We start from the raw sequence: 26119 nt of genomic DNA, 5'->3' as shown, positions 1-26119 counted from the left end.
AGGACACAGGGCTTAGATTGTAGCCTTTGCTTTCTGCAGGTGGGGGGGGCACCCAACACTTCACCCCCTCCCACACCAGACATGGGGAAAGTGTTGCCTGGTCTGCAGCCCACCTGTACTTTTAGAGCCACACTCTTTTTTGTGGCTCAGCCAGGATCTCCCCCATGACACATCCTCCCGGCCTGCACTCCTAGCGGCTCTCCCAGTGCTGCACCCCATGCCCAGTACGGTTGGGTGCTGCTGCCCTTCTCTCCCTGCCTGGCACGAGTGATGGCGGCTGTGCTATGGGACCTCCTAACTGTCTTGTCTCTCACATGTCCCAAGGCAAGTGGGCCTGGAGCCATCACAGCCTGGCCCATTACCTGGAGGTCATTCTGTGGGTTCCAGTCTGAATCAAAGATGATGCAGGTATCGGCAGCGGTAAGGTTGATGCCCAGCCCGCCCGCCCGGGTGCAGAGGAGAAAGACAAAGCGATCCGAATCGGGCTTGCAAAAGCGGTCAATGGCAGCTTGGCGCAGGTTCCCGCGCACTCGCCCATCAATTCGCTCATAGGTGTACCTGCTCCGAGAGGGGAAGAGGTGAGAGCAGGGCCTGAACTGGCTGCAGCTACTGATCGTTTGTCGGTCCTTCCCCCAGGCTCTGTGTGGGAATGCAGACAGGCTGGGTTTGCTGGCAGGACCTGTGCACAGATGGAGGCTCAGCCGTCATCAGCCTGTGCACGCTGTGGTTGATCCCAAGAGCCATTCCTGTTATGATGGCACAACCATCACAAACTCACACTCAGTGTAGGAATACAGGACTCATGGGCTCTGCACCAGAACCAGGACCAAGGGAAGGGCCTATTTCCATTTGGTCGCTCTTAGGACCATCCCTGGGTAATGCAAAACAGACAGGTCAGAGCTGCCTAGCTTTGGGGGTCTCTGCACCCACCAGCAGGTAGCTTTTAACTCAGATCCTTTGGTCCATAGGCACAGAATGGCCAAAACCCCTCCCTGGGTTGTCTCCACTCTGTACCTACAGTCTTGGGGGACATGACATGGAAGAGCCATGGTGAATGCTGAAGCCTGTACTAACCGCCTCTGAATGAGATAGTCTTCCAGGATGTCCAGGCAGCGCACCATCTGGGAGAAGATGAGCACCTTGTGCCCACCTGCGATCAGTTTGGGAAGCAGCTTATCAATTAGCACCAGCTTCCCGGCCGCCTGGATCATTGCCTGAAGCTGGAAGTCTGGTGCCTCCGGGCTGTGCGTTTTACGGAAGTCTTCCAGGATCTTCTCCTCTGCCCCTGCCAGGTGAGAAGGGAAGTGAGCTCTGGGCAGAGCCCCTGCTCTACCTCTTGACTGGACTGGCAGTGAAGCTGCCCCCAGCCTCCCGTTCAGGACAATGGCAAGCCACCACGCAAGGAACAGACCCCATGCAGCCAACCTGATCTACTGAGTGGGAGACTGGACTACAGACCTACAGAAACCCCTTCACTTCTGTGACTCTACTCATTCTTCACAGCTTGCATCAGCTCCTGGCAGGGCGAGCCAGGTTGGGACGCTGGAGAGGATCCCTCTCCAGGATTCCCCCAAACCCAGCTCTACGCAGAGAACCTGGTAAGACCCTAAGGCTGGTGTTGACTGCAAGCAAGCAGCTTCTGAAGGGAGCTGGGCTGACCATGAGAGCAGCAAGGTAGATCACTGCATCCTATGCTGGACTTGGGTGCATGGACACACCAGCAGCAGAGAGCACTAAGGCCAGAGCTGGCTGCCAAGCTGGTTGGGCTCTGCAAGCAGCAACTGGTAAGCATTGCAGTGAGACCAGGCTCTCCCACATGTCCTGCACACAGCCCTCACCATTGATGAGATATGGGTGATTGCAACACTTCCGCAGCTCCATCATGGTGTTGATGAGGTTGGGCATATTGTGCTGGTTGGCGCCCTTGGACAGGAAGGAGAAGTTCTTCTCCAGGATGGCCCGGTAGTATTTCTTCTGGATATTGGTCAGCTCCACCTCAATGATGGTCTCCTGCTTGGGTGCCAGATTCTTCTCCACATCATCCTTCAAACGTCGCAGCATCATGGGCTTCAGGATGGACTGCAGCTTCTTCACCTGCCAGAGCAAGCACATAGATTCACTGCCCTGTTACACACACACAGTGACATGGCAGAAGGGTGTGCAACACCAGAGCCTCCCCAGGCTGGAAACCCACTACAGGTGGCCCAGTGGCCAACAGCCCAGAACACAACTGCTTTGCTGAGATCCAGGGTGACATAAGGGGATGGCTTCCTTAGTGCAGGCACTCAAGTCGCTGGTCCTGGGCCATGAAATCTGCAGCACCTCTGCTGACTACACCAGAGGCCCCATTGCTGGTTTCTTCATGTGAAGAGGAGCCAGCAGACGGACTTCTCAGCCAAGGGCTGGGTTTGCAGCTGTTCTGCAGGGTGACACCTCCTTCCATAGTTCATCTTCCACCAACCTGTTCATTTTACCAACCTGATAGCCTACTATGATGGAATGACTGGCTGGGTAGATGAGTGGAAAGCAGTGGATGTTGTCTACCCTGACTTCAGTAAGCCTTTCAACACCATCTCCCATAATATCCTCACAGGCAAGTTGATGAAGTACAGGCTAGATAAGCAGACAGTAAAGTGGACTGAAAACTGGCTGAATGGCAGAGCTCAGGTCAATGGTATCCTGGGTTGCATTAGGAAGAACATTGCCAGCAGGTCAAGGAAGGTGATCCTTCCCCCCTGCTCAGCCCTAGTGAGGCCACACCTGGAGTACTGTGTCCAGTTCCAGGCTCTTCAGTATAAGGGAGATATAGAACTATCAAAGCAAGTCCAATGGAGGGCCACTAAGATGATTAAGGGACTGCAGCATCTCTCATATGAGGAAAGGCTGAGAGAGCTGGGCCTGTTCAGCCTGGGGAAGAGAAGACAGAGGGGGGATCTTACCAATGTGTATAAATATCTGAAGGAGGGTGTTAGGAAGAGGGGGCCAGGCTCTTTCCAATGGTGCCCAGTGACAGGACGAGAGGCAACAGACACAAACTGAAACACAGGAAGTTCCATCTGAATCTAAGGGAAAACTTTTTTACTGTGAGAGTGACTGAGCACTGGAACAGGTTGCCCAGAGAGGTGGTGGAGTCTCCATCCTCAGAGATATTCAAAAGCCATCTGGACAAGGTCCTGGGCAACATGCTTTAGGTGACCCTGCTTGAGCAGGGGGTTTGGACTAGATGATCTCCAGAGGTCCCTTCCAACCTCGACCCTTCTGTGATTCTGTGATTCTACCCTGAGTGCTCAGTGTTAACTGTTGTCTGTGTGACATGCTGCCACAGCAAAAGCTTCCTGGTCCCAGTGCATCCTATGTGTCATGTGACATATGCAAACACTGATTGCAGGCAGCCATGGGGGAATATGTCTGCTGAAGGAGCAGAGCTGGGAGCTTTGATAGCAGCTGAGATGCTGGTTGCTCTGTGTGTCCATGCACTCCAGGGCCTGCTCTCTGAGGATCACGATCTTTGTGAAATCTCCACTTGAGCCAGATACTCAAATGGCAACAGCAGAGCCCAAAGGACTGTGCTGCTTTCAGTGCCCCAAACTCAGGTCCAACTTTGGAGGACAGTTCCCCAGGTGTACCTGAGAGGGTGACTCACACATGAATTTCTGGACCTTCTCACTCCCCCTATGCTCCTGCTCTTCTCAAGGACAGGAATTGATGGGAAAGCAGGATGTACTGAGCTGCCCAGGCATGCAAGGGGAAGGAGGGAGCTAGGCGGAGAGCAGACTGTGACCTTGGCACAGGTTGGTCTCCTCTCTCCAAAGCTTCTCACAGCTGAGTCCAGGGCTGCAGCACTGTACCTTGAAAGGAGTTGACCTTTAAGCAGTGAGGGGTCCTATTTGCTTCCATGAAGCACGTCTGAGGGTGCCCCTGGACTGGTGACCCAGTGCCCCAATGGCCTATGGTAATAGTCGCAAGCCTCACTCTTCTAGGGCCCTTGTTGGTACCTGTTCTTCTGTCTTCAGGTCCCCGAACTCCTCCAGGAAGGCCGTCTCTGAGGGGAACTGCTGTGGCTCCAGGAAATTCAGGAGGCTGAAGAGCTCTTCCACTGAGTTCTGCAGGGGTGTCCCTGTCAGCAGCACCTTGTGCTCCTGGGTGTATATAGAAAACAGGCTCAGGGCTCAGATGCTCTGGCTGGGTCCAAGGGGCCACATGAATGAATTGCTCCTTGTCTCCCAACCCTACAAACACACTCTGTGGCCTGGAGGCATGCATACTCCCAGAAAGGGTGCTGGCTGGTGTCATGCAGCACTGTCTCATGGTTCCCAAGTCTCTCCCCTGGATGCATGATCCAGCTATGTGCAGCAAGAACAGCCAAAACTGAGAATCCCACACTGCCTCTACATGTTGGCCTGTGCCCTTGCTCAAGATCCCCAGATAGGGCTGTCCTGGCATGCAGATGGGCATGCTAACAAAGCCCAAGCCTCAGTGCCTCTAGGGGCAGGATTTCTCTCTCTAGTGCTCTGTAGTAGCACAAGGGAGAGCATGGCCTAACACTGAGAGCCTGGAAGTGGGGTACTCTGGAAATGACTGCTGATTCTATCTTGTGGCAAGTCACGTCACTGCTCTGTACCTTGATTTCCCCACCTGTGATATCAAGGGGCATCAGAGACCTGCTGCTAGGGCCAGTGAGTGCAGCGTGCTCCAAAATGAGCAGGGGCATATGACTATGTCAAGTGCATGCGGAGAACATGAAAGAGCTGTTATTAGAGGTTCTCCATGTAGGTATATGCACAATTAAAAGGAGACATGGGTCCAGACAATCCCTCAAGAGCTGTGAGTGGTGGGAAAGGGATGAGGCCCTCAAGGAGAACACGTTCCCTTCCATGCGCCAACACCACGGGCTCGAGCGCTGCCGGGCACTGCCTCCCAGGGCTCACCAGACTGATATCCTTCAGGGGCCTGGCTCTGCTGCAGGGGAGTTTGACAGAAGCTGAGTAGGGCGGCGAGGTACAAATAGCCTTCCTTTCCGCAGTGCAGGAAAGGAGACAGACACCCAAATTCACTTCCCAGGGCAGTTCATTGATCCCTTTTTCACAATGCAGTCCTGCAACCCATCCCTGCCATAGACTGGTCCCACGCCTGCAGAGCAGTGAAAGAAGAGCTTGAACACTGCAACTCTGCTGACTGCAGGGTACAAGGCATACCACAGCCAAAGGATGCCACGTACTGCCGGCCAGTAACTGCCTCTGTATGCTGCAGCAGCCTCAACCATGCTGCATGGCTGCATAGTGCTCTGTCAAGGAGTGCATATGGATAGGAGGAACATGCAGGGATTTGGCCAGGTGTGGGTTAATGTCCCACTTCAGCAAAAAAGAATTTGTGACAGATGCAGGTCATCAGTGCCTCATCCACCAAATGGCCCTCCACCACTGGCACTTCTTCAGCGATCTGATGGGTCTCCGATAGTCTCCCCTCTGGCAGGAAGCTCTCAGCCCTAGCGCTGGGCCTGAGCAGCTGGCTGTAGTATCCGACTGTTAGGCATTGCCACCTCTGGCCCACCCTGCTCTCACGTGAAACTGGGCAAGACGTGCTCACCAGGGCCATGAGCTTCAGCCCCTCCAGCAGCTTGCAGTTCCTGTTCTTCAGGCGATGTGCCTCATCTATGACCACGCAGCGCCACTGGATCTTCTTCAGCTCTGGGCAGTCGGCAAGGATCATCTCAAAGGTGGTGATAACCACCTGGAACTTGAAGATCCCAGGGAGAGGGTTACCCTATGGAGACAGAAACCAGAGGCAGCGCATGACTCCTGCAAGACAGCACAACACTGGCTGCATCCTGGCAAACAGACATCCCTGCTGGTCCACACAGGCTTCCCACCCTATCAGTGTTATCGACGGAATCATAGTTGGGATTTCCTGATTCACCTCCCTCAAGCAGCAGGCAGGTTACTCCAAGCCTCCACATGCTGGCCACAGGCTCTCTCTCTCCAATCCAGACATTGCTCTGGGGCAGACAGACAAGCCTGGCCAGAAGTTGTGGCTGGGACTCTGCAGCATTCTCCCCTTTCTGCAGGAGTCGGGCCTGTTCTTCACCCATACACAGTGCACCCTGGAGCCCATGCCAGCAAACGGGTCTTAAAAGATCACCTTGCCCTCTCTAGATGAACCGCAAGCTTCACATGCAGCCCAGTGCTTCCCAAATAAAGAAAGCCAGGGTTGGAGGATGCATCCTGGGAGCACTGCATGCATGAATCACCTGCGTGTCCCTGTACACCATCTCATACTGCTGGATCATCTGCCGGCTGATCTGGCTGCCGTGGTACACGATAGCATTCATCTCCGTCCAGGTGCGGAACTCCCTCTCCCAGTTGGTGATGGTGGAGAGGGGTGCAATGATGAGGAAGGGGCCATGAATGCCCATCAGGAAGATTTCTGAGAGGAAGGTGATTGATTGGATTGTCTTCCCCAGCCCCATCTCATCAGCCAGGATGCAGTTCTTCCTGCAGAGATGGACAGGGGTACATTAACATGCCTTGTAGGAGCAGGAACCACCCTGCCACTGACTCCCCGATGTGACATCAGACATGTCACCTCCACCTGCACTTCTCTGACCCTGCAAGGTGAATGGCAGGGAAGACCTGCAACCCTGCAGCATCGACACAACACTGCAAGAGGCCCAAACTGCCACACCACCCAATCACCTGCAAATGATGAACTCAAAGTTAGTGTGAAAGATGCCTTTGGTTGAGCACTAGCCAGTGAAAGACATATCTGATGGCCTGCTGCAGCCAAGGACAAGTATATTTCTGCATTCCTGCCACAAGAATGGGTCACCAGCAGCCTGGCCAATGCTAAAATTCAGCTGCATCTTAGACCCCTCGCCAAACCACATCAGCATTTACCAGAGAGAAACATTCCCAAAGGTTGAATTGCAAAGCGAAAACAAATACAATTTTTCTGGCTGCTGCCTGTCAGCTCCAGCACTGGCAGGTCTCACTGGCTGCTGTCAGGCCCCTGCTTGTTGGCTCTGCTCCCCTGGCCCTGCTGCTCCCACAACAGCACACGCTGTGCCTGCACTGAGGCCCCACTGTCAGTGGGATTCCTTGTGGGAGCAAAGGGCTCCAGCCCCTTCTCACCTGTTATACCAGTTAAAGAGCAGCCAGTTCATTCCCTCCAGCTGATACTCCCGCAGCTGGTTACTGTTCTTATATTCCCGGGACTTCTCCAGTTTCTGCCAGGACTCAGATGCCGGGCGCTCCTAGGAGAGAGCAGGAGCAAGATCCATGGAGACGAAGAGGCTAGTGCTCAGCATGGCAGGCCCCACTTCTGGGACTGCACCTCAGGACAACACTTCAAAACAGACATCGACAGTCAGCTGATGCACAGAGAGGTCTCGGCCTCAGTATCCCACCCTCAGATCCTGCTAACCCATCTGGAGGGGAAGATATGGGGCTTGCACTGAAGTACCAGGGCCCAAAAGGTCAGCACTGCTGGATCTTGCCAAAACACAGACAAGCCCTGCCCTTCCAGGGCAGCGAGCTCCCAGCCGGGTACGTTACCTCTGGGTACGTTACCATGTGCTTGATTTCTGGAGGGATTTGGAGGGCTTCAAACTCTTTAATCTTCCCTGGGTCGACATCCTCCTCCAGCTCCCAGGTGCTCTCCTCGTAGGGCAGTGAGCACCACTTCACCAGGTAGTGAGTCACCTCCTGTAGCGCAATGAGAGACAGGCTGGCAGAGCAGCGCAGGGCTCACCAGCAGGTCAGCCCAAGCGCAGGGCCACAGGCCACCAGTGAGAGTCAGTCACAGGAACAGTCAGTGGCCCACATACCATCTCCCTGTGCCCAACGGCCCCCAGGCAGGATTCAGGTTGTGCGAGGCTGGGAAGGCCTCAGGTTTGTCCAAGATTGCATGCAATGTACTTCCAGGGTCCAAGCCTCCTGCTGAGCCTCCCTCCCTCCGCAGGGCAAGCAAGCGAGGCAGCCACTCACCTCGCCGGTGTCAGGGTCCTTTGTGTGAGCCACCTCCAGGATTCGATCCACCTCCACATAGTCTGGGTTGAACAAATCCTCATCAGGCTGTGACAGCAAAGAATAGAAAGAGAGATAAGTTCAAGGCGATCCCAGGGTTAAACAGGCGGCGGGCACGAGGAAACAGCTGTGGGACATCTGTCCCCAGGATGCTGCTGAGTTCAGCACACAAAGTGCCCACAGGAGCAGGTACGTGACATCTGTCTCTGACAGGGGAGGATGCAGGAACCCTGCAGAAGGCAAACTCCTTGCTTTGGAGTGGCCACTGGCTCCATGCTGCCCTTGCTGGGAGGGAGGAATGTGTGTCCCAGCCCACATAGCCTCGAGGTACAAAGCCTGAGCTGTGTGCTCCAGCTTATATTCAGTATCCAGAGCTGTGACTGCCACAGTGCAGAGCCACACACAGCACCTCCTGGGTCCCCCCGGCTGTTCCCCAATGAACCCCTAGGCCTCTACCAAGGATAACGCCTTGCTCTCTTTCGCTGTGTCTCTCTCTCCCCTCGCACTTCCAGCTCAGGAGGCACCAGCAGCACCAGCAGCAACCATTCACGAGGCAAGAGCTCATCCTCGCACCGGAGCGGGGACCCAGGAAGGCCTGTGGAGGAGTGCTCCTTTGGACAGACACATGTCCAGGGCTAGGCAGTGAGAGGAAATGGGCTTCTCCAAGCCCCAGCTAGTCATGTGAAACAGCAGTTGCTTCTTGCTGAATCATTAATGATACAGTGCATTCAAACACATGCTTTTTCTTTGCATCCTGGGAAAGACCCCAAACAGATTCAGGAGTGAGAAATCTGAACCCCTCCAGGCTTTGCATCCACATCCATGGAGCAATCGGCATAGCCTACTGGCCTGATTTACACCTGTAAGGGGCAATTCAAGGAGATCCAACAACTACCTCTGGAGCATCCAGATAAATTACAGAACACCCTTCATATTAAACAAGATTAATGGGCTTACAGAGCAGAGCAGGCAGAAGCTCCCATAAGCCCAAGTACTTATAGTTCCCCCTCTCCCACAGCATCCCTGCTCCACCATGAGGAGGCACATTCCCTCAGTAAACACAGAAGGTACCTCCAGCACTGCACGCTGCCCTCCCTCCCACCAAGGCCAGGATTCATGGTCAGCCCCAGCACTCCAGGGCAAGCAGCACCCAGCAAGTGACATTTGTCCCCCTGACCATGTCTCCTCCGGTGACAACACAGGTGTTCAGGGCACTGTCACAGCTCCTTGGCTCCAACAGCCCCACCTGCTCACCTGGACATCGCCACAGTGGGGATGGCGTAGCTGCGGCATCAGTGGGAGGGCACAGGCAGGGCTCTGGGCAGCAGCACTGAGGGTTCGCTGGGCTATGGGAGAGCTCAGGCAGGGCAGGTGCAGCTACACTTGGAGCCCTGACTGCCCAGCCCCGACCAGGGATTTTGGCTGTGAAGCTGGTCTCACCTGGGCAGGGAGGGATGCCAGAGGCAGCACTTGGCTCTCGGCCTGCTCAGCCACCGCACCAGTCCCAGCTGTGCCAGAAGAAGAGAATGGCAACCTGCTGCACTCAGCTCTCACCTCTGTAAAAATATGCTTCATCTGAGCTTGCTTGTTTCGGAAGCGCTTTATCTTCTGAGAGATCCTGGGGTCCTTCTCCAGCTCCTCCAGAGTTGCCCACTTACAGTGAAGGTAGGAGCTGCAGAGGAAAAATCAATAAAACATGATAGAGGCCGCTGGGCAAAGTTCCCATCTGCCATAGAGCCAAGCAGGGAGCTCCCAGCAACCCAGAGAGCATCCAGCTCACGACTCGCCATGTGAAGCCTCAAATTGGAGAAAGCGATGGCCTGGGTCCAGGCCTAGACTCAGCACTGCAGCTGCAGTGTTCGTTGCTTCCCACAAACCAGCAGAGCCTGGCTTGGGAGGATGGGAACAGTGAGGCAAGGAAGCTGGGGCTGCAGCTGGGGATGGGAGGGAGGCAAGAAAGGGCTGAGCGAGAGGCCTGCCCCTCACTGCTGTGTACACACCGCCGCTGGGCAAAAAGCACAACACTGCACGTACAAGTTTCTGTACTTGACGTAGAACTCCTCCATCTCATACGCTAGGCCTCCAGGGTGAGCCTGAAACCAAGGGAAGGACAGTTAGCAACAAACAGCCAGAGCCCATGTTAAAAAGAGGAGGCATCTCCTGCAGCCTGGGCCTGGACAGGCCTCCTCCAGCGTGACCACAGGCTCCAGGCAGGCTGAGCCTCGAGGACAGCGAGGAGTGCACGGATTTCAGTGTGGCTTCCGCCTTGGAGGCTCAGTGGCCTTGGGGAGCATGGTCTGAGACCACATTTGAGCACAAGAGACTCAAACATCTCCTGGGGACCAGACTAGTCCCCACTCCTCTCCAGAGGCTTTCTGGTCCCCAGGCCAGGACAGGCACCACATTGATCCGCAACCAGAAAGGTGACACTCTGGGCATCCCCCCCTCAGCACCCTACAAAGAGTAGGTGGAGAGAATGGCACAACAGCTCTGAGTGCTGCTATGCTCCATGTCCCAACTGTGCCAGGCAGCCAGGACCCATCCCTCCTCTGCCTGGGGACCTTCGCTCCCACTGACATCTTTGTCACTCACCTCCTTCTGCACCATTCTGGAGGCAAGGATCTTCTCAATGATATTGGCATCATCTTCGGGAGGCTCCTGGGGACACCGGGAGGAAAGCAGAGCACTGGTTTCCCAGCCTGTTGTTTGATTTGGCCTCTGGCACCCTCCCAGCACAGAGCTGGCTGTTTCTTCCTCTCCCGACCCACCAGCTGGGCAGGCAATGCCAGCACAGCAGGATGCTGGAAGAGCTGGGGTTGGGGAACCCTTTCTGGGTGCTAGTGCCCAGGTGCTGCCAGCCCAGCTACACTCACCCATGACAAACCCTCATGGCCTGGTGCCACTCCAGCCAGGGCCACACAATTCAGCCAGCAGCTGGGAGAGAGGAGGGGGGTCCTTACTCTGAGGGCGCAGCCGAGCCCCTCTAACAGATCACCTGGCAGAAAACCAGCCCTGCTTCTGCTGGGTGAATCGAATTACTCAGAGAAAGACTAACATGGACCAGAGAGGGAGAGCTGGGACAGGGGGAAGCCACAGTGGGAGCCTTCATTTCCATGCTCAGCTGGTGGCTAGCAGGGACCTGGCCCAACTCACTTCTTGTCCCCTTGAGCCACAGGGTGTTTCAGAGGAGAGCACTAGCCCTACACACTCAGGAGAGCGAGACCCAACTGACCCATCCATGGAGTGGCCATGCCCAGGCCAGCAGGGACACATGGGCCTTCGCAGACAGGACGAGATGAGCAGCAGTACCCCAGCCCTGCCGCTATCAATCCAGCTGCTCCCAGGCAGGCTCAAAGTGCTGGCCTCCTTCCCTTTGCATGCCCTCTCCTGAAGAGAGGCGAGGCAGCTCCGCACCCCATCACAGCTCTCCATGCCAAGTCACTTGGCTCTGGGCCTGCCATGAAGAATTCACTCCACAAGGCCACAGAGACCTTCCGTTGTCCACCCACAGGTTCTCACCCCACACATCCTCGCTCTGAGCACACGAGCTTTGTGGAGGTGGTCCTGATACTGGCCAGCTTCCAGCCCAAAGACTGAAGGCATGGAGCAAGTGGGGAGTCCAAGGGGCCCCCATCTCTCCCAGCCATGCTCTGCTGCAGGATTGGCACCACTGACCGAGCTGGGGGACAAGGGAGCTGGGCTTGTGCCTGTCTGTGCTGCAGCAGGAGAGGCAGCAAAAGATCAAGGGGAGAGGAAAGACAGCAAAAATGTCTGGAGCTTTTTTGAGCATTAGAAATAGCAGTTCTGTCCAGGCTGGGAGATGGTACAGCAGCAGGAGAGAAAGCAAACTACAGAGCAGAAAGGAGGACTGTGTTCATCTCCTTCAGATGTGCACAGAGCCTGGCCACCGGGTAGAGCAGCCCCGGGATGTTCCTTCTTGGACTAGGAAGGCCCGTCCAAGAGAGGCATGGGGCAGGTGGGGAGGGGGCAGCCAGCCAGGTCACCCTGTTCCCACAGGGCATGTAGAAGGGCTTCCTCCCATACCACTCATCCAATAGGGTCTGGAACATCCAAGGCCATGCCGGGGCCTGCAGTGCCTTCCTCCATGTCTCAGCCCTCAGTTGACCCTCTGCCTCTGCACTACCCCACTGTGGTGGACACCATGGAGGACACTGGGCCCACACGTATGTGCAGTGCCCAGCATGGCAACACAGCGAGAAGAGGAAAGAGTAGATACATCTGGGTACCTAAGCTGCAGTCCACAGGGGAATTTCTGCCCTTTCTGCCTGATGCCAGGGTAGCATGGGTGAGGGAAGTACACACAGATGCTGCCACTGCAGCCGGTCATGCAGTGCCCATTTTCCCAGACCCTTCCACCCACTCCAGAGCTCGTGTGCTCCAGTTTGACACACACCGCTTGCACAGCTGCACCAGGGAGCCTGGCCACGTAGGGTTTGTGTGAACACGGCCACAGGTGCAGCACTGCCATCAGAGCAGCCTCCAGAGCCTGGTGGCTGGGGAGCTCCCACACTGACCCGCAGGTAAGCTGGCATACAGAGGTCTGCGGTGTATCGTTTGCAGCCTGAGGGCCACCGGAGGAGCTGTGCACTGCCCCAGAGAGCTGCCAAGAAATGTGTACAGGGTCCAGGAAGGTAAGCTGCAAGTTCAGGCCAAGGGAACAGCAGCCCTGAGGTCTCCACAGGACCGTGAGAGGCAGGTAGAGCAGAAGAGACGCTGCAGGCCCAGCACTCCCGTCTTGCACTACTGGCGTAACATGCCCCAGTGTCACTGAGTTCTGTGCACAGCAACAAAGACACTGACCTCCAGCACCACAGGATTGATCCCGACCCTGGGAGCAGCCATGGCCAGGCTCTGCGCCGAGCCTGCTGGCAGGAGCCCAGAGCAGTCCCTCAGCACTGAGCCTTGCTGCCTTCAGATACCAGCCTTAATAATTGATTTGGAACAGGACAAATTGAGGTGGAAGTCCAAGACTAAGAGCAGAGGACAGCAGGCTGGCAGCATGGAGACAGGCCAAAGGCAACTCATTCCCACCTGCTGTTTTGAAAATCTCACTTGAAAAGCTCACTCCCAGGAGCCCGGCTGGGGACACAGCCCCAAGCAGCAGCGGAAGAAGCCTCAGCAGTGAGAGAAAGGGCAGCATGTCCCCTGGGGTATGCAGCAGCCCCTCCGGGCAAGGCAGGGAGCATAAGGCCAGGTCACACTTACTGGCTCAGCAACAGGGCTGACTAATATGCATGCCAAAGCCTTGTGAAGAGGGGACTAGAGATGGACACAAGAACGCTATGAAAACAATCAGTGACCATTATTAATATCTGGCAGCTTTGTTAGTGACCAGAGATAGGGACAAAGCTGCAGGTGTCGGACATGTAGACAAACAGGCAGGAGCTGCCAGCACCTGCCAGAAGCCAGGGATGAAACAGTGGGCAGAGAAGGAAGCGCAGTGGGGCCCAAGGTGTGGTGACTCCATTTGGTCCCAGCCATGCTGCCCAGCAGATCAGGTTGGTTGGTAGGAGTCAGATTGGGTAGCTCTACACTCAGAGGGACTGAGGAAGATCGGCAACGTGGACAGAAAATGATGACCTGGCATCTACAAAGCCCACAGCTACAGGGGCAGAAGCCCAAGGTGGGCATGGGCAGTGGGTTGGTCAGGGACAGCTCCGGCTGCACAACATGTCCCAGAGCCTCCAGCAGGAGCAGAAAGGTTGGACCAACACCGAGCACAGCTGATGGGAGGGACAGAGCTATGAAGCAGCAGCAGCACCAACTTTGCTATGTGACAGGGCAGAAGACTCACATGACCAGCCAGCAGAGCAGCAGGTACACAGCACTGAGGAGGAAGAGGAACTGCCAAAAGGCAGAACATGGAGGAGACAAAGAATCTGGGGCATGCGAAGCTGTGAATACTCTCAAAGGATAGGCCAGGATGGGGGAGACAACACTACGACCAGAACACCACAAGGAGCTCAAGGACCAAGGCTTACCTACACCAGCTCATTTACATGGGGGCCCAGTGGGCTTTTCTAGTCCAGAGCGGCCAGGAGACCCAAGGCCAAGTTTTAACTTTTTTTGCATTGCCTCAGAATGGGCTGCACTTCTGGAGTCCCTCTCAGCTGCACAGAGCACTGCATGCCTCCTCCTATCCCTCTGCGCACTCACACTCCCTGAAAAGTCACCCTGCACCCTCCCAGACATGTGCACTCCGACCCCATCCCAGTGCTGGAATCCCCTGCCCTCCTCCCCATCCTCAAACCTTGGTACTGACACCCTTGGAGCACCCTGCGGGAGGCAGGAGGCCCCTTCCTCCCAGTCCCGTGTCCGGCCCTACCTCTGCCTGCCATGCCAGAGTGGAGGCGGAGAGCGCAGAGGTTCGCCCGGCTCCCAGCACAGCTATTGTTTCGCCGTCGTCATCTACCACCTTGAAATCCAGGTCCTCATTGTACTTCCTCCTCTTCACCTGGCGTCCTGAGCGGCGTTTCTGTGTGCCAGACAAGGAAGGCGGTCACTGGGGAGACAGGCAGCCCAAGTACCTCCCCCTTGCCTGACATGGGGAACAGGCGCAGGTGGAGAAAAAGCCTCAGGACTGCCTGATCTCCATACCACCCCCTGTGCCAGTGGGATGGAGGTGGCACAAAGAACAGGCAGCCATCTGGACGCAAGCCCCTGCACAGCTGAACATCTACAGCGGTCTCCATCACTGCTTTGCCGGCGCCTCCATCAGCACCTTGGAGCAGAGCACTTGCCCTTACCTGGTCTGCGTGCCCCCGCAGCCCCGGCACCCCCGCGTTCACCCCGCGAGTGCAGGGAGCGCACTGGCTGATGTTTCAGGCAGGGCCCAGTTTTAGTGCTCTGGGATCCCGGCAGCTCTGAGGCCGACAGGCAGCGATGGGGGCAGGAACTGCTGCCAGGCAAAGCTCCTCCAGAGAGGGTTGCACAGCACACACAGAGCATTATGGGGGCCCCAGGGAGAAACGTGGGCTCTGCTCACAGTGCACAAGCCTATAAGAAAGCCATCCTGCTCCACGCAAGTGGAGCCTGCCCAGCACTGCAGCTCTGCAATCTCCGAGCCCAAGGGCAGAGGAGCCCTGCAGAGACGTGCACAGCCCCCCTGTCCCATGGGGCAGCCAGCCCTCCCTGCCCTGTCCCGCGCCGAAGGCACTGCCAGAAGCCATGGTGGAGGGAATTCAAGGCCGAGGAGTGTGCAGTGCTCCCTCTTCTCGCACACAGGGCAGCAGTCTGCACCAAACCTAGTGCCACCAGTGGAAATAACCTAGTGGCTCCCCTCTGGGGCTGGAGTCTACAGTCCACACTGCCGAAAGCACTGGGTGCTGCACCCCCAGGACTCAGCTGCCCACTCAGGAGTACCTGGGTGCCTGGATTTCTCTGAGCAGCAGCCAGCCCAGCCAGCCTGCAGCTCGGATGTACCTGGCTGTCAGCCGACTCAGCGGATTCCTCTGGGCTCTGCACAGACGGGCTCAGGAGATCTTGATCCAACTCCAAACTCTCCACCGGGATCTCATTTTTCCTCTTCCCTTTCTTCTTCTTCTCCACAGGTGTGGGCCCCTGCTCCTTGCTGCCAGGACAGACTGACAGTTAAACCCTGCTCCACGGATCTTGGAGTTCAGCTCTATGGGGCACAGCCAGGAAGCTCCTGCACAGGGCTCTCCTCCGGACTCATTTTTTCCCCCATGACACCCGGAGGTGGCAGGAGGCTCCCGGGGTCTCCCCCAGCAATGAGGAGTGCTCGTTCCTGCACAGACCAGTTGGTCATGGAGGGAGTCTGCACCTTCTCCTTAATCACCATTGACAGCTTCCCCATCTGATTCCAGTACACTGGGAAAGAAAGGTCCAACTGCCCCTGCCTGGTGTGGGGCAGCAAGCGACTGGGGCTTCCTCTAGCCAGCCCGCGGAATGGCCCCACAGGGCCAGGAAAATGAGTTCAGTCCATCACTGGCCCTCGCAGCTCCTAAGGCAGGGAGAGCTAGGGCGAGCTGGTCTAGGGCAGGAGGAGCAGGAAGCTTTGGGATACAGCAGTTCAGGTGGAATGAGGAGCCCAGGATACCCAGAACAGCCTCTCCCCTCCAGGCTGGGGTGATCCACACAGTGACTACTTCCTCAGACTATGAAGGCCAGGGCCTGAGCCTAAGCACAACAGCCTCTGTACAAGCTGGGAGGCACAAGAGGGGACCTACGTTCAGCCTAGGTACAAGGATTTCCCCACCACCAAGCTCTGTTTACAGCTCCTGCGAGGTCTCCGCCAACTGACCCCAGCAAGTCAGGGTAATGAGTTGCTTACTCCAAGCATAGCAGTCGCACACAACCTGCCCCGACGAAGGTCAGAAATATCATTCAGCAGGCTCAACAGGCAATTCAAGTCCTGGCACCTCAAAGACAAACCTTCTACCCCAGCCTGAGAAGTACCAGACACCCTTGTTCTGGTGGCACTGCTGGCCACCTTGCATGTATGTGCCACAGAGCCTTGCCAGACCCCCAGGAAAGACTTCAGGGCAGCCTCCAGGTAGAAGCTGCTCCAGCAAGTGGTTGTCTTCCCTGTGCCGCACCAGCCGACCCCCTTCCAAGACAGCAGCAGCGCAGAGCTTGGCCTGTGCCTCAAGATAGAAGGGGTCCAGCCCTGTGATTTCCGCCAACATGGGAAGGATGCAAGTCCCAGACTCCCCCAGACTGCAGTGTCCCATCTGTGAAACGGGGTCACCACAGGAAGTCACCACGGCTTCCCAAGGGCACCCTGGGAGGCTGCAGCACAGCAGGCAATTGCCTTCAGTGCTCAAGTCACAGGCCAAGCCGTTGCCAGGGAGAGAATTTAGGCCCTTCCCTTGGTGAATCCCTACACCTTCCTGCAAACACAAAACGCATGATATTCACACCAGAGAGCTCAGCAGCCCAAGAACCTCCAGCCCTCAAAAGCCAGCGCCCCTGGCAAGAGCTCCTGGGGTCAGGGCCTCCTGGTCACCCCTAGGGACACCCAGCACCCAGCCAGCACATCCCAGCCAGGGCCACAACCTGTTTGCATCAGGGAACGTGCCCTCGAAGCACCAGGGTAAGAAACAAGCGCTCCCAACATGCACATCTGTCCTTGCCCTCTGCCAATGCACACTGTTAAGAGAAAGATTTCAAAGAGCTGGTGTCTCTCCCTGGGCTGAGAGCAACAGGCCAGAAAAAGGGGAGCTGGCCTTGCTCATTCACAGTCAGCCCCACAGTTGGTGCCCTCCAGATACAAGACTTGTACAGCTGCAGAGGAACGGTTGGTTTCAAAACCATGTCTCAGTCTTACCCCCCTTTGATGAGAAAATCACTACTTGTACGGAGCTGCCAAAAAACAGTTAAAAATCTGCAGTTCAGGCCAAAAATGACCTGGTCGTGCACCCGCAATTCAATTAGAAGCCCTGAAAATGCACTGCTAGCATTGCTTCCACCAGAGCAATAACTCCCAAGATATTGATTTGTAAGTCACAATTAACAACTGCTTCATTCATGAACCAGTAGTTGGCTGTGATTAGAAATAATTTAGAAGAAATTATGCCACTATTATCTGCCACTTAGAGAACTCCCAGCAATCATTCCATTTGCACAGAGCGCCTACCCTGTCTGCCGCTCGCCTGGCGCAGGCCCCTCTCCCTTCCCTCACTGCCATGGGAGCCCCCAGCCCCACTTCTCTCCCTGCTCTCACCCTGGCTGTGGAGTACACACGTGCTGCCAGGGCTGGGGGGCACGGGGAGGCACAGTTGTCACAGGCTGTCTTCCCCTCCGAGCCTCCACCTTGACACCCAGGGGTGTCCCCACCCAGCAGCCATTCCTCTCTTGGATGGATTTGCTGCTTGCTAACCCAAATACCGATGCAACAAGCCACGAAGGGGCTCTGAAAGGGGTTGCGGAAGGGGAAAGCTGCAAGGAGGACCCAAGGACTGAACTCTCCAAATGGCAGTGGTGGACATAGATCCTCCTAGAAAGCATATAAGAGCAAGACGAAGGAGCACTACAGGCTCAGGCTCCACTGGGAAAATATACTGAAAAAGTATGAGTTATTGAGTTATTTTACTTTTTTTTTCATGTGTGTGCATGTGTGCGGAGTGGTCTCTTCACCAAGGCTCCTCATGATGTCCCCAAGAATTCACCTGGCCTCAGCACAGCAAGCAGATCCCCCTTCAGCCCCTCTCCTAGTACCTCCAGACCTTGCTGTGCCTTTTGCATTAGGGACTATGGCCTCCAGTTCTGCAACTGAGGTTAGCCCACCACAATCCCCCAGCTTAGAGAACCAGTTGGACCTGCCTACCATCTATCCATGACAGGCCACACTGTCACAGGCCGTGTTTAGCCCTAGGAAGGCAATGGCAACAAACAAGAGACCTGCCAGGGTGGCAGCGAGCTCCTGGACAAGAGCTTTGAGAGTCTCCAAGAGCCCAAACCACCAAAGGTCTGCTCCTCCCCAGATTTTCCCCCCTTTGGTCTGGGCCCGAGGTCCCACAGTAGGGGCAGTCAGGCCTGTGTTGGCCAGGCACATCCTCACAGCAGTGCCACAGGAGCTGCTGCGAGAGGGACATGTGCCCAGGGCTCTTCTGCAGCTGCTCCCACAGGCCAGTGCCATGGCTGTGGGCCCGATGGAGTTGGGTGCCTCGTGCCCACCTGGACCCTATTTCAGGGCCTGATTCTGGGACAGCTTACACGGCAGTTCCTTACAGGAGTGATGGAGACAGCATTAGTAAATGCTGCTAGCTCCATCTCTCACCCCCGGCAGAGGTGTAAACAAGCTGCCTTCATAACCTCAAATCCAGCCTGCCACCAGGGCAGCTTCGCATGCTGGGCACGAGGCCAAGCTGGGGGGCTCGGGGAGCGCAGCTGACTTGCCTGTCCCACAGGATGGGATGACCACACAGCCCGTCTTGCCCACACAGCAACAAGGATCAGGCAGTAAACCTGCTTTTGGAGAACAAAAAGCGGTAAGAGCAGGCACTGCCTCCACAGGGCCCTGGCACAGCCACATGTAGTGCTGAGACGAAGCCTGCAGTTTGCCTTGCAAGGAACAGCAGGATCCTTCCCGGTATCCAGCGCTGTCTTTACATGTGCCTCACTCTTCCCTTCCCTTCCTTGCCTGCAGCTCCTCTCCTTCCCACTCCACCTCCAGCCTGTGCAAACACAGCAGCCAAACCCCCCTGTCTTGCTGGCCTCCCGACAGTCCCTCCAATGTCCTGCCCAGGCCGGAGCCCTGCGTGGCCCCGTGCGTTCCCCTCTGCTCCAGCCCTGCTCCCTGACAGCAGCCTCCCTTCTCTCCGCTCACAGTCCTCTCCGGCCCTCCTCAGGGCCTTGAGGAGCCCTCCCCTCCCTCTCCCGGCACTGCCGGCTCAATCTGTCCATCCACATCTGCTCTGGCTCACAGGCCCACAGAGCGGGGGCTGCACTTCCCTCGCGTGCAAAATGCCGAGCGCGAGGAATACCAGAAGTGACAGTGCCATGCAGCTCGCCTGTGGGCTCCCCGCCTCTGCGGCCGCAGCAGCTCCCGCCTGCCCCACCGAGGACAAGGCGACCAGCTCTCATCCCGCCGAGTTGCCTCTGCCAGCCTCGCGTCGGGGTTTTGCTGCCCGTCCTTTTCTTTTCACCACCAGCCCGCACGAAAGGGCACTAAGGGGACTTGGGTGGAAACAACCTCCTGTCCTGTGAAATTGCTCAGGATTCAGTGTCCTAGCTCCCCAGAGACCGTCTGAATCTGTCGATGACAAATCCAAGTTGACAACAGCCTGCTGCCGAGGGCTGCTCCTTGGACACGGCAGCCCAGATGCAGGCACTACAGGCTCGGCTTCTCCAAGATCGGGCGGTCAGTGAGCTTTGCACAAAGCAGAGCTCCAGCAGAGATCGAGCAAAGCAGACTGACCCCACTCTGGGCAGGGCGCTGCCTGGGGTGGGAAAGATCCAGGCGTAGGTCCTCCCTCTGAACAAGTGTCCTGCGGTTAGCCACGGCAGGAGGGAGGTGGGCAGAGGGATCTAGCAGAGATCTCAGCAAGGCACTGAGAAGCTCCTTCTGGCAACCGTTTCCAGGGAAGTTTCCTCAAGGAATTCTAACAAATTGATATTTTCCAACAAAGAAAACTTTTTTGAAAAATTCCCAGCTGGCTCCTGTACTAATCTCACTTACTGTAGAAAAACGCGCGTTCTGTGGATTATTTACAACACCATGAGGAGGGTCCAACTCCAGTCAACAGGCCTGCTTTGTAGAGAAGTCTCCAAAAACATTTATACGTTGCCAGTCCAAGACAGTAGGTCAAATGATGCTGGTACTGCAGACACCTGCTTTGTTATCTGCACATATTCCCAATTAAAAAGCTTTCCTAAGAAATCAGCCTGTTAATTAAAAGGATGGGAAATTACTGGAGGCAGTGGTGCTCTGTTATGCGTTACAAGAGAGTCCTCAGGCCTTCGAAGAACTGCAGCCCTTTTGAGTCTAACGTAGCTGGAGGTAGAGACTCCTGCTTCCCCAGAGCCTGGGGGAGCAGGCAGGGGAGCACAACGCCCGGTTCTCTTCCTGCCACGATCACTGCCAGCCTTGGCCGCACACACAGCATCACAGCCTGCAGGGAAGGGACAGGTCCTATAGCCCATGAGAGGAAACTCAGTGCTCTACCATCCTCCCACAACATCTGACGGAAGATTCCACCTGATGGAAGATTCTCCTACCAGGCTGTTGGCCTCTGGGTCTGCCTGAAGCATGCAGGGACCCTGCCCTCACTTGCACAGAAAGTCCCAAGGTCAGGTTAAAGTCACACATATCCTCTGCCTAGGCCCCAGAATAGGCATGACAGGCCCTTCAGCATACAGTATGTTGCTGTCCTTGTGAGGTACCTCACGAAAGGCCCTCTGCTCCCCAGGACACTCAGCACAAAGGCCAGGCCAAGGAGTGGCCAACACTCTTCCATTCTCTCCAGCACACAGCACCACTGGCTTGGGGTCTCATAGGGTCTCATCCTAGAACAGCACCTGCTTGTCCTGCCTCTGCATGGCCAGAGAGCTCATGCCAGCCTTCACACCCGCATAGCCAGCCTTCGGCATGAGGCATCCACACACCTTGCACATGCTCCTCCCTCTGCTCTAACGTGGTGGCCGGGGAGCGGCTCTCTACAGTCACAGCACGGCTGAAGCTCCCGTGAGCCCAAGACCCCATCCACACCATGCACAAGGACAAGGTCACAGCATCACCCACCTGCTTTTCTTGGGTCTTGCTCTGGGAGCAGGCTCAGAGCCGCTCTTCTTGTCTTTAGGCTCCTTGGGGGTTTTGGGTTCCCGGGGTTTCCGGGGCTTCTTGGCCACCTCCTTCTGCTTGGGCTCCTTCGGCTTCTTGGGCTCCTTGGCCTTTTTAGGCTCTTTTGGTTCTTTAGGCTCTCTCCTCCTCTTTGGTTTCACCTCCTTCTCCACAGCTGCTTTTTCTCCCCCATCCTGTTCTCCCAGCTCCTTTTTCTTCCGTTTCTTCTTCACCCCTGTGCCCCCACCCCCACTGTCCTGCATCCTGTTCTGGGCTGCTGTGCGCTTCTGGGGAGTCCCGTCAGGCTCCTCTTCCGGGCACTGGCACTGACTGCCCACGTCCGTGGCCGTCACCTGATGGGGCACCTCGTCCTCCTTCTCGTTGCGGGCAAAGGGGTCCTGCGCCTTGCACTCCCAGGCACCCGAGGCATCCGACATTGGGGAGCGGCTCAGCACTTTTAAGCTCGGCGGCTGCAGAGAGAACAGAAAGGCGGCATGTGAGGCAAGTGCCACATAGAGAACTAGCAGGCGTTTGTAAGGAAAGCAGCTGGCCTGCAGCCCCAGCAAGGCCGTAAATGTTTGGGAACTGTGCTCTGCAAGCTTTCTATACCTGGATATACAGGGTCTATCGTTAAGGCCTAACAACCACCACATGCAGAGCCTCACACAGCTCAAACGCCAGGACTCCCCTTCCCTGCCTGATCACAGAAGGGTTGAGGTTGGAAGGGACCTCTGAAGATCATCTAGTCCAAACCCCCTGCTCAAGCAGGGTCACCTAGAGCGTGTTGCCCAGGACCTTGTCCAGACGGCTTCTGAATACCTCCGAGGATGGAGACTCCACCACCTCTCTGGGCAACCTGTTCCAGTGCTCAGTCACTCTCACAGTAAAAAAGTTTTCCCTTAGATTCAGATGGAACTTCCTGTGTTTCAGTTTGTGTCTGTTGCCTCTCGTCCTGTCACTGGGCACCATTGGAAAGAGCCTGGCCCCCTCTTCCTAACACCCTCCTTCAGATATTTATACACATTGGTAAGATCCCCCCTCTGTCTTCTCTTCCCCAGGCTGAACAGGCCCAGCTCTCTCAGCCTTTCCTCATGTGACAGATTCTCCAGTCCCTTAACCATCTTAGCAGTCCTCTGCTGGACTCGCCCCAGTAGCTCCATGTCTCTCAAAGGAGAAGCTGATGGAGGTGGGCAATGGGCAGTTACCCGGCAGGGAAGGTTAGAATGAGGCCTTCTGGTTCCCCACACCACCAGCCCTACACAGGTCGAGGGAGGAGACTGATGGCACCTGTCTTTTGCCCCCAAGCACAGCCCTGGCTTTGATCTTGCGCTCCAGCACCTTCCTCTGCAGAGGCACAGAGTCGCTGAGGGACCCACCTGCCCAGGCCACCACCTGATGCCCAGGGCCAGGGATTGCTCCAGCAGGGCAGGAGAGAGGGAATTAAACATGCCTTGCAGCTTCCTGCTTGAAGAGGGCAACAAGAAGGTCCCATAAACACCTGGGGCAATATAGATACATATCGGATGTAAAGCAAATCTTCAGCATCCTAGCACAGCAGGAGGGTGATCTGCTCTTTCCCAGCCATGGCTTGTAGCCCTGAGTCTCAGAAGGGGCTGCCTGCTTGCAGACAGACCACCCAAAGAGCAACGGATCTGGATGCAGCAGATTTGGTGCTGTCCAGCAGCAGCAGATGTCAACTGCCCTTCCAGAGAGGGGTTCCTCTGCTCACCCGTAGCGGAAGACCAGGAGTTGTGCTGAGCCTCTGGAGTAGCTCAGTCTGACAGTCAGTGGGCTGGGGGAGCTAAGCCATGATTGCCAGGCATGGAAATGTGGGTCTCTCTTGTTGCATGCATCAGATCTTCCCAGAAAATAAACACTTCTTGCTGCCTGCCTGAACAGTTGGAGACTTGCATCAGTTGTACACACCACTGTTAGCTGCAGGGCTTCTTGCACGCTGGCTGCATTGCCCAAGCACTGACCACTGAGCGGAAGCCGTGGAGAAGAGGGCATCCGCTCCAGGCCAGGGAGAACCCAAGCACAACCTAGGACAGCAAACACCTTCACTCCCACAGGCCCCAGCAGACAGGAGCACTGTAGGCAAAGCTGGAAAGGACATTCCTGCTGTGGCCATGTCCAGCCATGCCAATGCCATATCTGGACAGGACAGGGAATGGGGTCAACGCTCATCTGGGAGTGCCTAACTGGCTCATGATTTTCACAGCCACGTACCAGCCAGCTGGACCAAAACTTTCCACCAACCCCTATCTGCCGTCTGGATCCTGACCCAGACTATAAAGCCCATGCAGGCCCTGACCCCAACCTCAGCTGGGTCAGGAAGCCTGTGAACCTCAGGCACCAGGTGTCTGCACGGAGCAGTAACCAAGCAAACACGTAAGCGCTGGCATACCCGCTGCCCGGCACGAGCCTCGGGCCATACCACATGAGGCGGGTTGAAAAGGAAGCTGTCAGGAGAGCGGGCCTCAAACTGTGACCTACTTTGTGGGGTCTGAATTGTGCTTGTGTTGCGGTTCTTAGGCAAATCTGAAAGGGCATTTCTGTGACTGCTTATAAAGACATCCCAGCCTGCCATAAAGGGGTGCTGCAGTAAACGCTGAGTGCTTTAAAGAAACAACCACATGCTGCCAGATGGTTTGAGAAGAAGTAGGCAAAACAGGGAATCTCTCTCCTCCTCCTGCATCACCTCCTAGCTGCCAACAGCCCCTCCAGCCTCTGGGCAACCCCACTGTGGAGGGAGAGCACGGGTGCGTGTATCGGCCCCCAGCAGGCGTGCAGATCCAGCAATACCAAGGGAAGCGTTAACTTCGCCATGGGACACCCTGTGAGCACCTGGATGTCAAAACCTGCCTCGATGGGTCTGTGAAGCCTAGTTTTGGTACCAGTCAGCAGCACTTGCTTCCAACAGGAATAGCCAGAAGGTTCTGGCGCAGGCCCCACTACAAAAGTGTCATCAAACACCAGCACATGGGACTGAGCAGCTTGTGGCCACAGCTTGCACAGGCAGCAGCAGAACAGAGGGGCGAAGGAAACCAGGCATCTCCAGGCACCCGTTGTGCATGGTACTGCTGGCCTCAGCAAGCCTTCTGCACCCACGGCTGTCTAGCTGGATTTGTTTTGAGGGGAAAAGGCTCCACATCATGCCCCTGCATGACCGTGACAAGCTCCTGCCATCCACACAGGACCGTGCTGCCCTGCGCTAATTTGCAGTCAGTTTGGCACGCTGGCGTGGAGCCAGCCAACAGACTTTTCCTACTTCCCTTATCCTGACTTCTTTTCAACAGAAGTTGACAGGAAAAGCCTGGGAACACTGTGCTTCCACGTGGCTTCAGAGCACGCTTGCGGCTTGCCGGCCACTGCTTGGCCACAGCCTGGCTAGACCTCTGCAGCAGGTGAGAGCACACTGTCACTGTGCAGCCGGCTCTAAAGCATCAACCGCTGTCCCAGCACAGGAGGGAACCACCATCTCTGCTTCTACATGATGAGGAGTTGAATGACCTGTGCAATATGAAGGAGGACAGCGGACCTGATGGAGCTGTGCTGCTGCAGCAACCTCCAGCCTTGGGCAGGGAGGCCCAGGATACATGTCTCCATGGGCAATCAGGCTGCTTGCTGCTTTGTCAGGGCTACTGGCCATAACGCCTGTCTCGTGGCAACAACCCGGAATGACACACAACCGTATTCAGATTCCCTTCACAGGAGAAGAAATATATTCATCTTGAGGAGCCTCAACCAGGCAAATAGCAGCCCCAGCATATTTGCCACAGAAGCCAGGTGGTGCCAGTTATTACCTGGGAAGCCACAGCTCTGTCGTGGGCAAACCAAGCTTGGCCTAGTCAAAAAGCAGCAGCCCTGGATCAGCGGCGGGCCCATCTAGGCCAGAGCTCTGACTCCAAGGTGGCCAGGCACAGGACATGCAGAGTGCTCTGCCTCCCATTCTGCTCAGGCAAACTGTGGCTTTGAAGCTGAAGAGGCAGGATTGAATCTGGACCACTGTGGCTCATAGCTAGGTGAAACCACTTGTAACCCTAGGCTCCACAGCACCTGGTAGCATGGAGCACTACACATTGATTAGGTGTGGGAAAAAAAGCACTTACTTTGTTCAGTCCTGCTGCCCTTCTAAGCAGCTTTGAGTTCTCAAGGTGTGAGAGTACGAAGTACGATTTCCTTGTTACCCTCTTGGTCCTGTCCACAGTTTTGCCATTCTCTATCGCTCGAGCTCTGTGCCCAGCTAAGCACAGGTGGCAAGTCATCCTCTCCTTGAATGCGGGCTGTTTCATCTCCCAGATCATTTGTCTTATCCTTCTCTGTACCTCTTCTAACTCAATCAGTTTTGAGATAGCAAGGGGAATGTGCGTGGTATCAAAGATGTGGTGTACCATGTAGCAGCAGGAGGGCTTCTGCTTTCTTCCCTCTCCCTTTCCTAATCACTGAATACATTTCTGAGACAACCCCCAGGGCGGATGCTTTCCAGAATCTCTTTCCAGTGTTTTACAGCCTGTTCCAGGAGTGGGGACAGCCCCCAGCAAACGTACAAGTAGGGCTGGTTCCCCCACATGCATTACTTGGCATATGTTACAATTTTTCTTCAACTCTTTTAGACTCAGTTTTCATTTCAGCATCTCAGATAATCTCAAACAGAAGGCACTTTCTGCCTGCCTTCCCAGATGACTTATGAGCACACCTAACAGCACCAACACCTGCAGGAACCAGCAGGTAACCTTCCCCTGCTCCGCACCGTGAAAACTGATAATTTTTTTCCCGTGCTTTGGTTCCTATTTTTTAAGCAGTCATTAATTCACAAAAAGACCTCTTACCA

The 26119-nt window shown here is 55.8% G+C and overlaps 1 protein-coding gene across 9 annotated transcripts in view; it reads right to left on the bottom strand.

Annotated features, from left to right (window-relative positions):
- CHD6 (chromodomain helicase DNA binding protein 6) overlaps positions 1 to 26119 on the bottom strand; it is a 100715-nt gene that overhangs the window by 34016 nt on the left and 40580 nt on the right. For 7 of the 9 annotated variants that reach the window (XM_064521354.1, XM_064521355.1, XM_064521353.1 and 4 more), the window contains 15 exons: positions 21247 to 21755; positions 15465 to 15612; positions 14368 to 14517; positions 10614 to 10679; positions 10056 to 10114; positions 9576 to 9693; positions 7983 to 8069; positions 7551 to 7700; positions 7128 to 7249; positions 6248 to 6491; positions 5587 to 5763; positions 3996 to 4139; positions 1839 to 2094; positions 1075 to 1285; positions 363 to 558 (listed from right to left, as the gene is read on the bottom strand). In XM_064521354.1, coding sequence (XP_064377424.1) covers positions 363 to 558; positions 1075 to 1285; positions 1839 to 2094; positions 3996 to 4139; positions 5587 to 5763; positions 6248 to 6491; positions 7128 to 7249; positions 7551 to 7700; positions 7983 to 8069; positions 9576 to 9693; positions 10056 to 10114; positions 10614 to 10679; positions 14368 to 14517; positions 15465 to 15612; positions 21247 to 21755 — 2637 coding nt within the window. The remainder of the gene's footprint in view (positions 1 to 362; positions 559 to 1074; positions 1286 to 1838; positions 2095 to 3995; positions 4140 to 5586; positions 5764 to 6247; positions 6492 to 7127; positions 7250 to 7550; positions 7701 to 7982; positions 8070 to 9575; positions 9694 to 10055; positions 10115 to 10613; positions 10680 to 14367; positions 14518 to 15464; positions 15613 to 21246; positions 21756 to 26119) is intronic. The other 2 variants (XM_064521351.1, XM_064521358.1) reach the window with 1 other exon arrangement.

The sequence above is a fragment of the Dromaius novaehollandiae genome, chromosome 16, assembly GCF_036370855.1.
Source record: "Dromaius novaehollandiae isolate bDroNov1 chromosome 16, bDroNov1.hap1, whole genome shotgun sequence".
Taxonomy (NCBI): domain Eukaryota; kingdom Metazoa; phylum Chordata; class Aves; order Casuariiformes; family Dromaiidae; genus Dromaius; species Dromaius novaehollandiae.
Note: the sequence above shows the minus strand (reverse complement) of the source record. Positions and strands in the feature narration are given on the sequence as shown.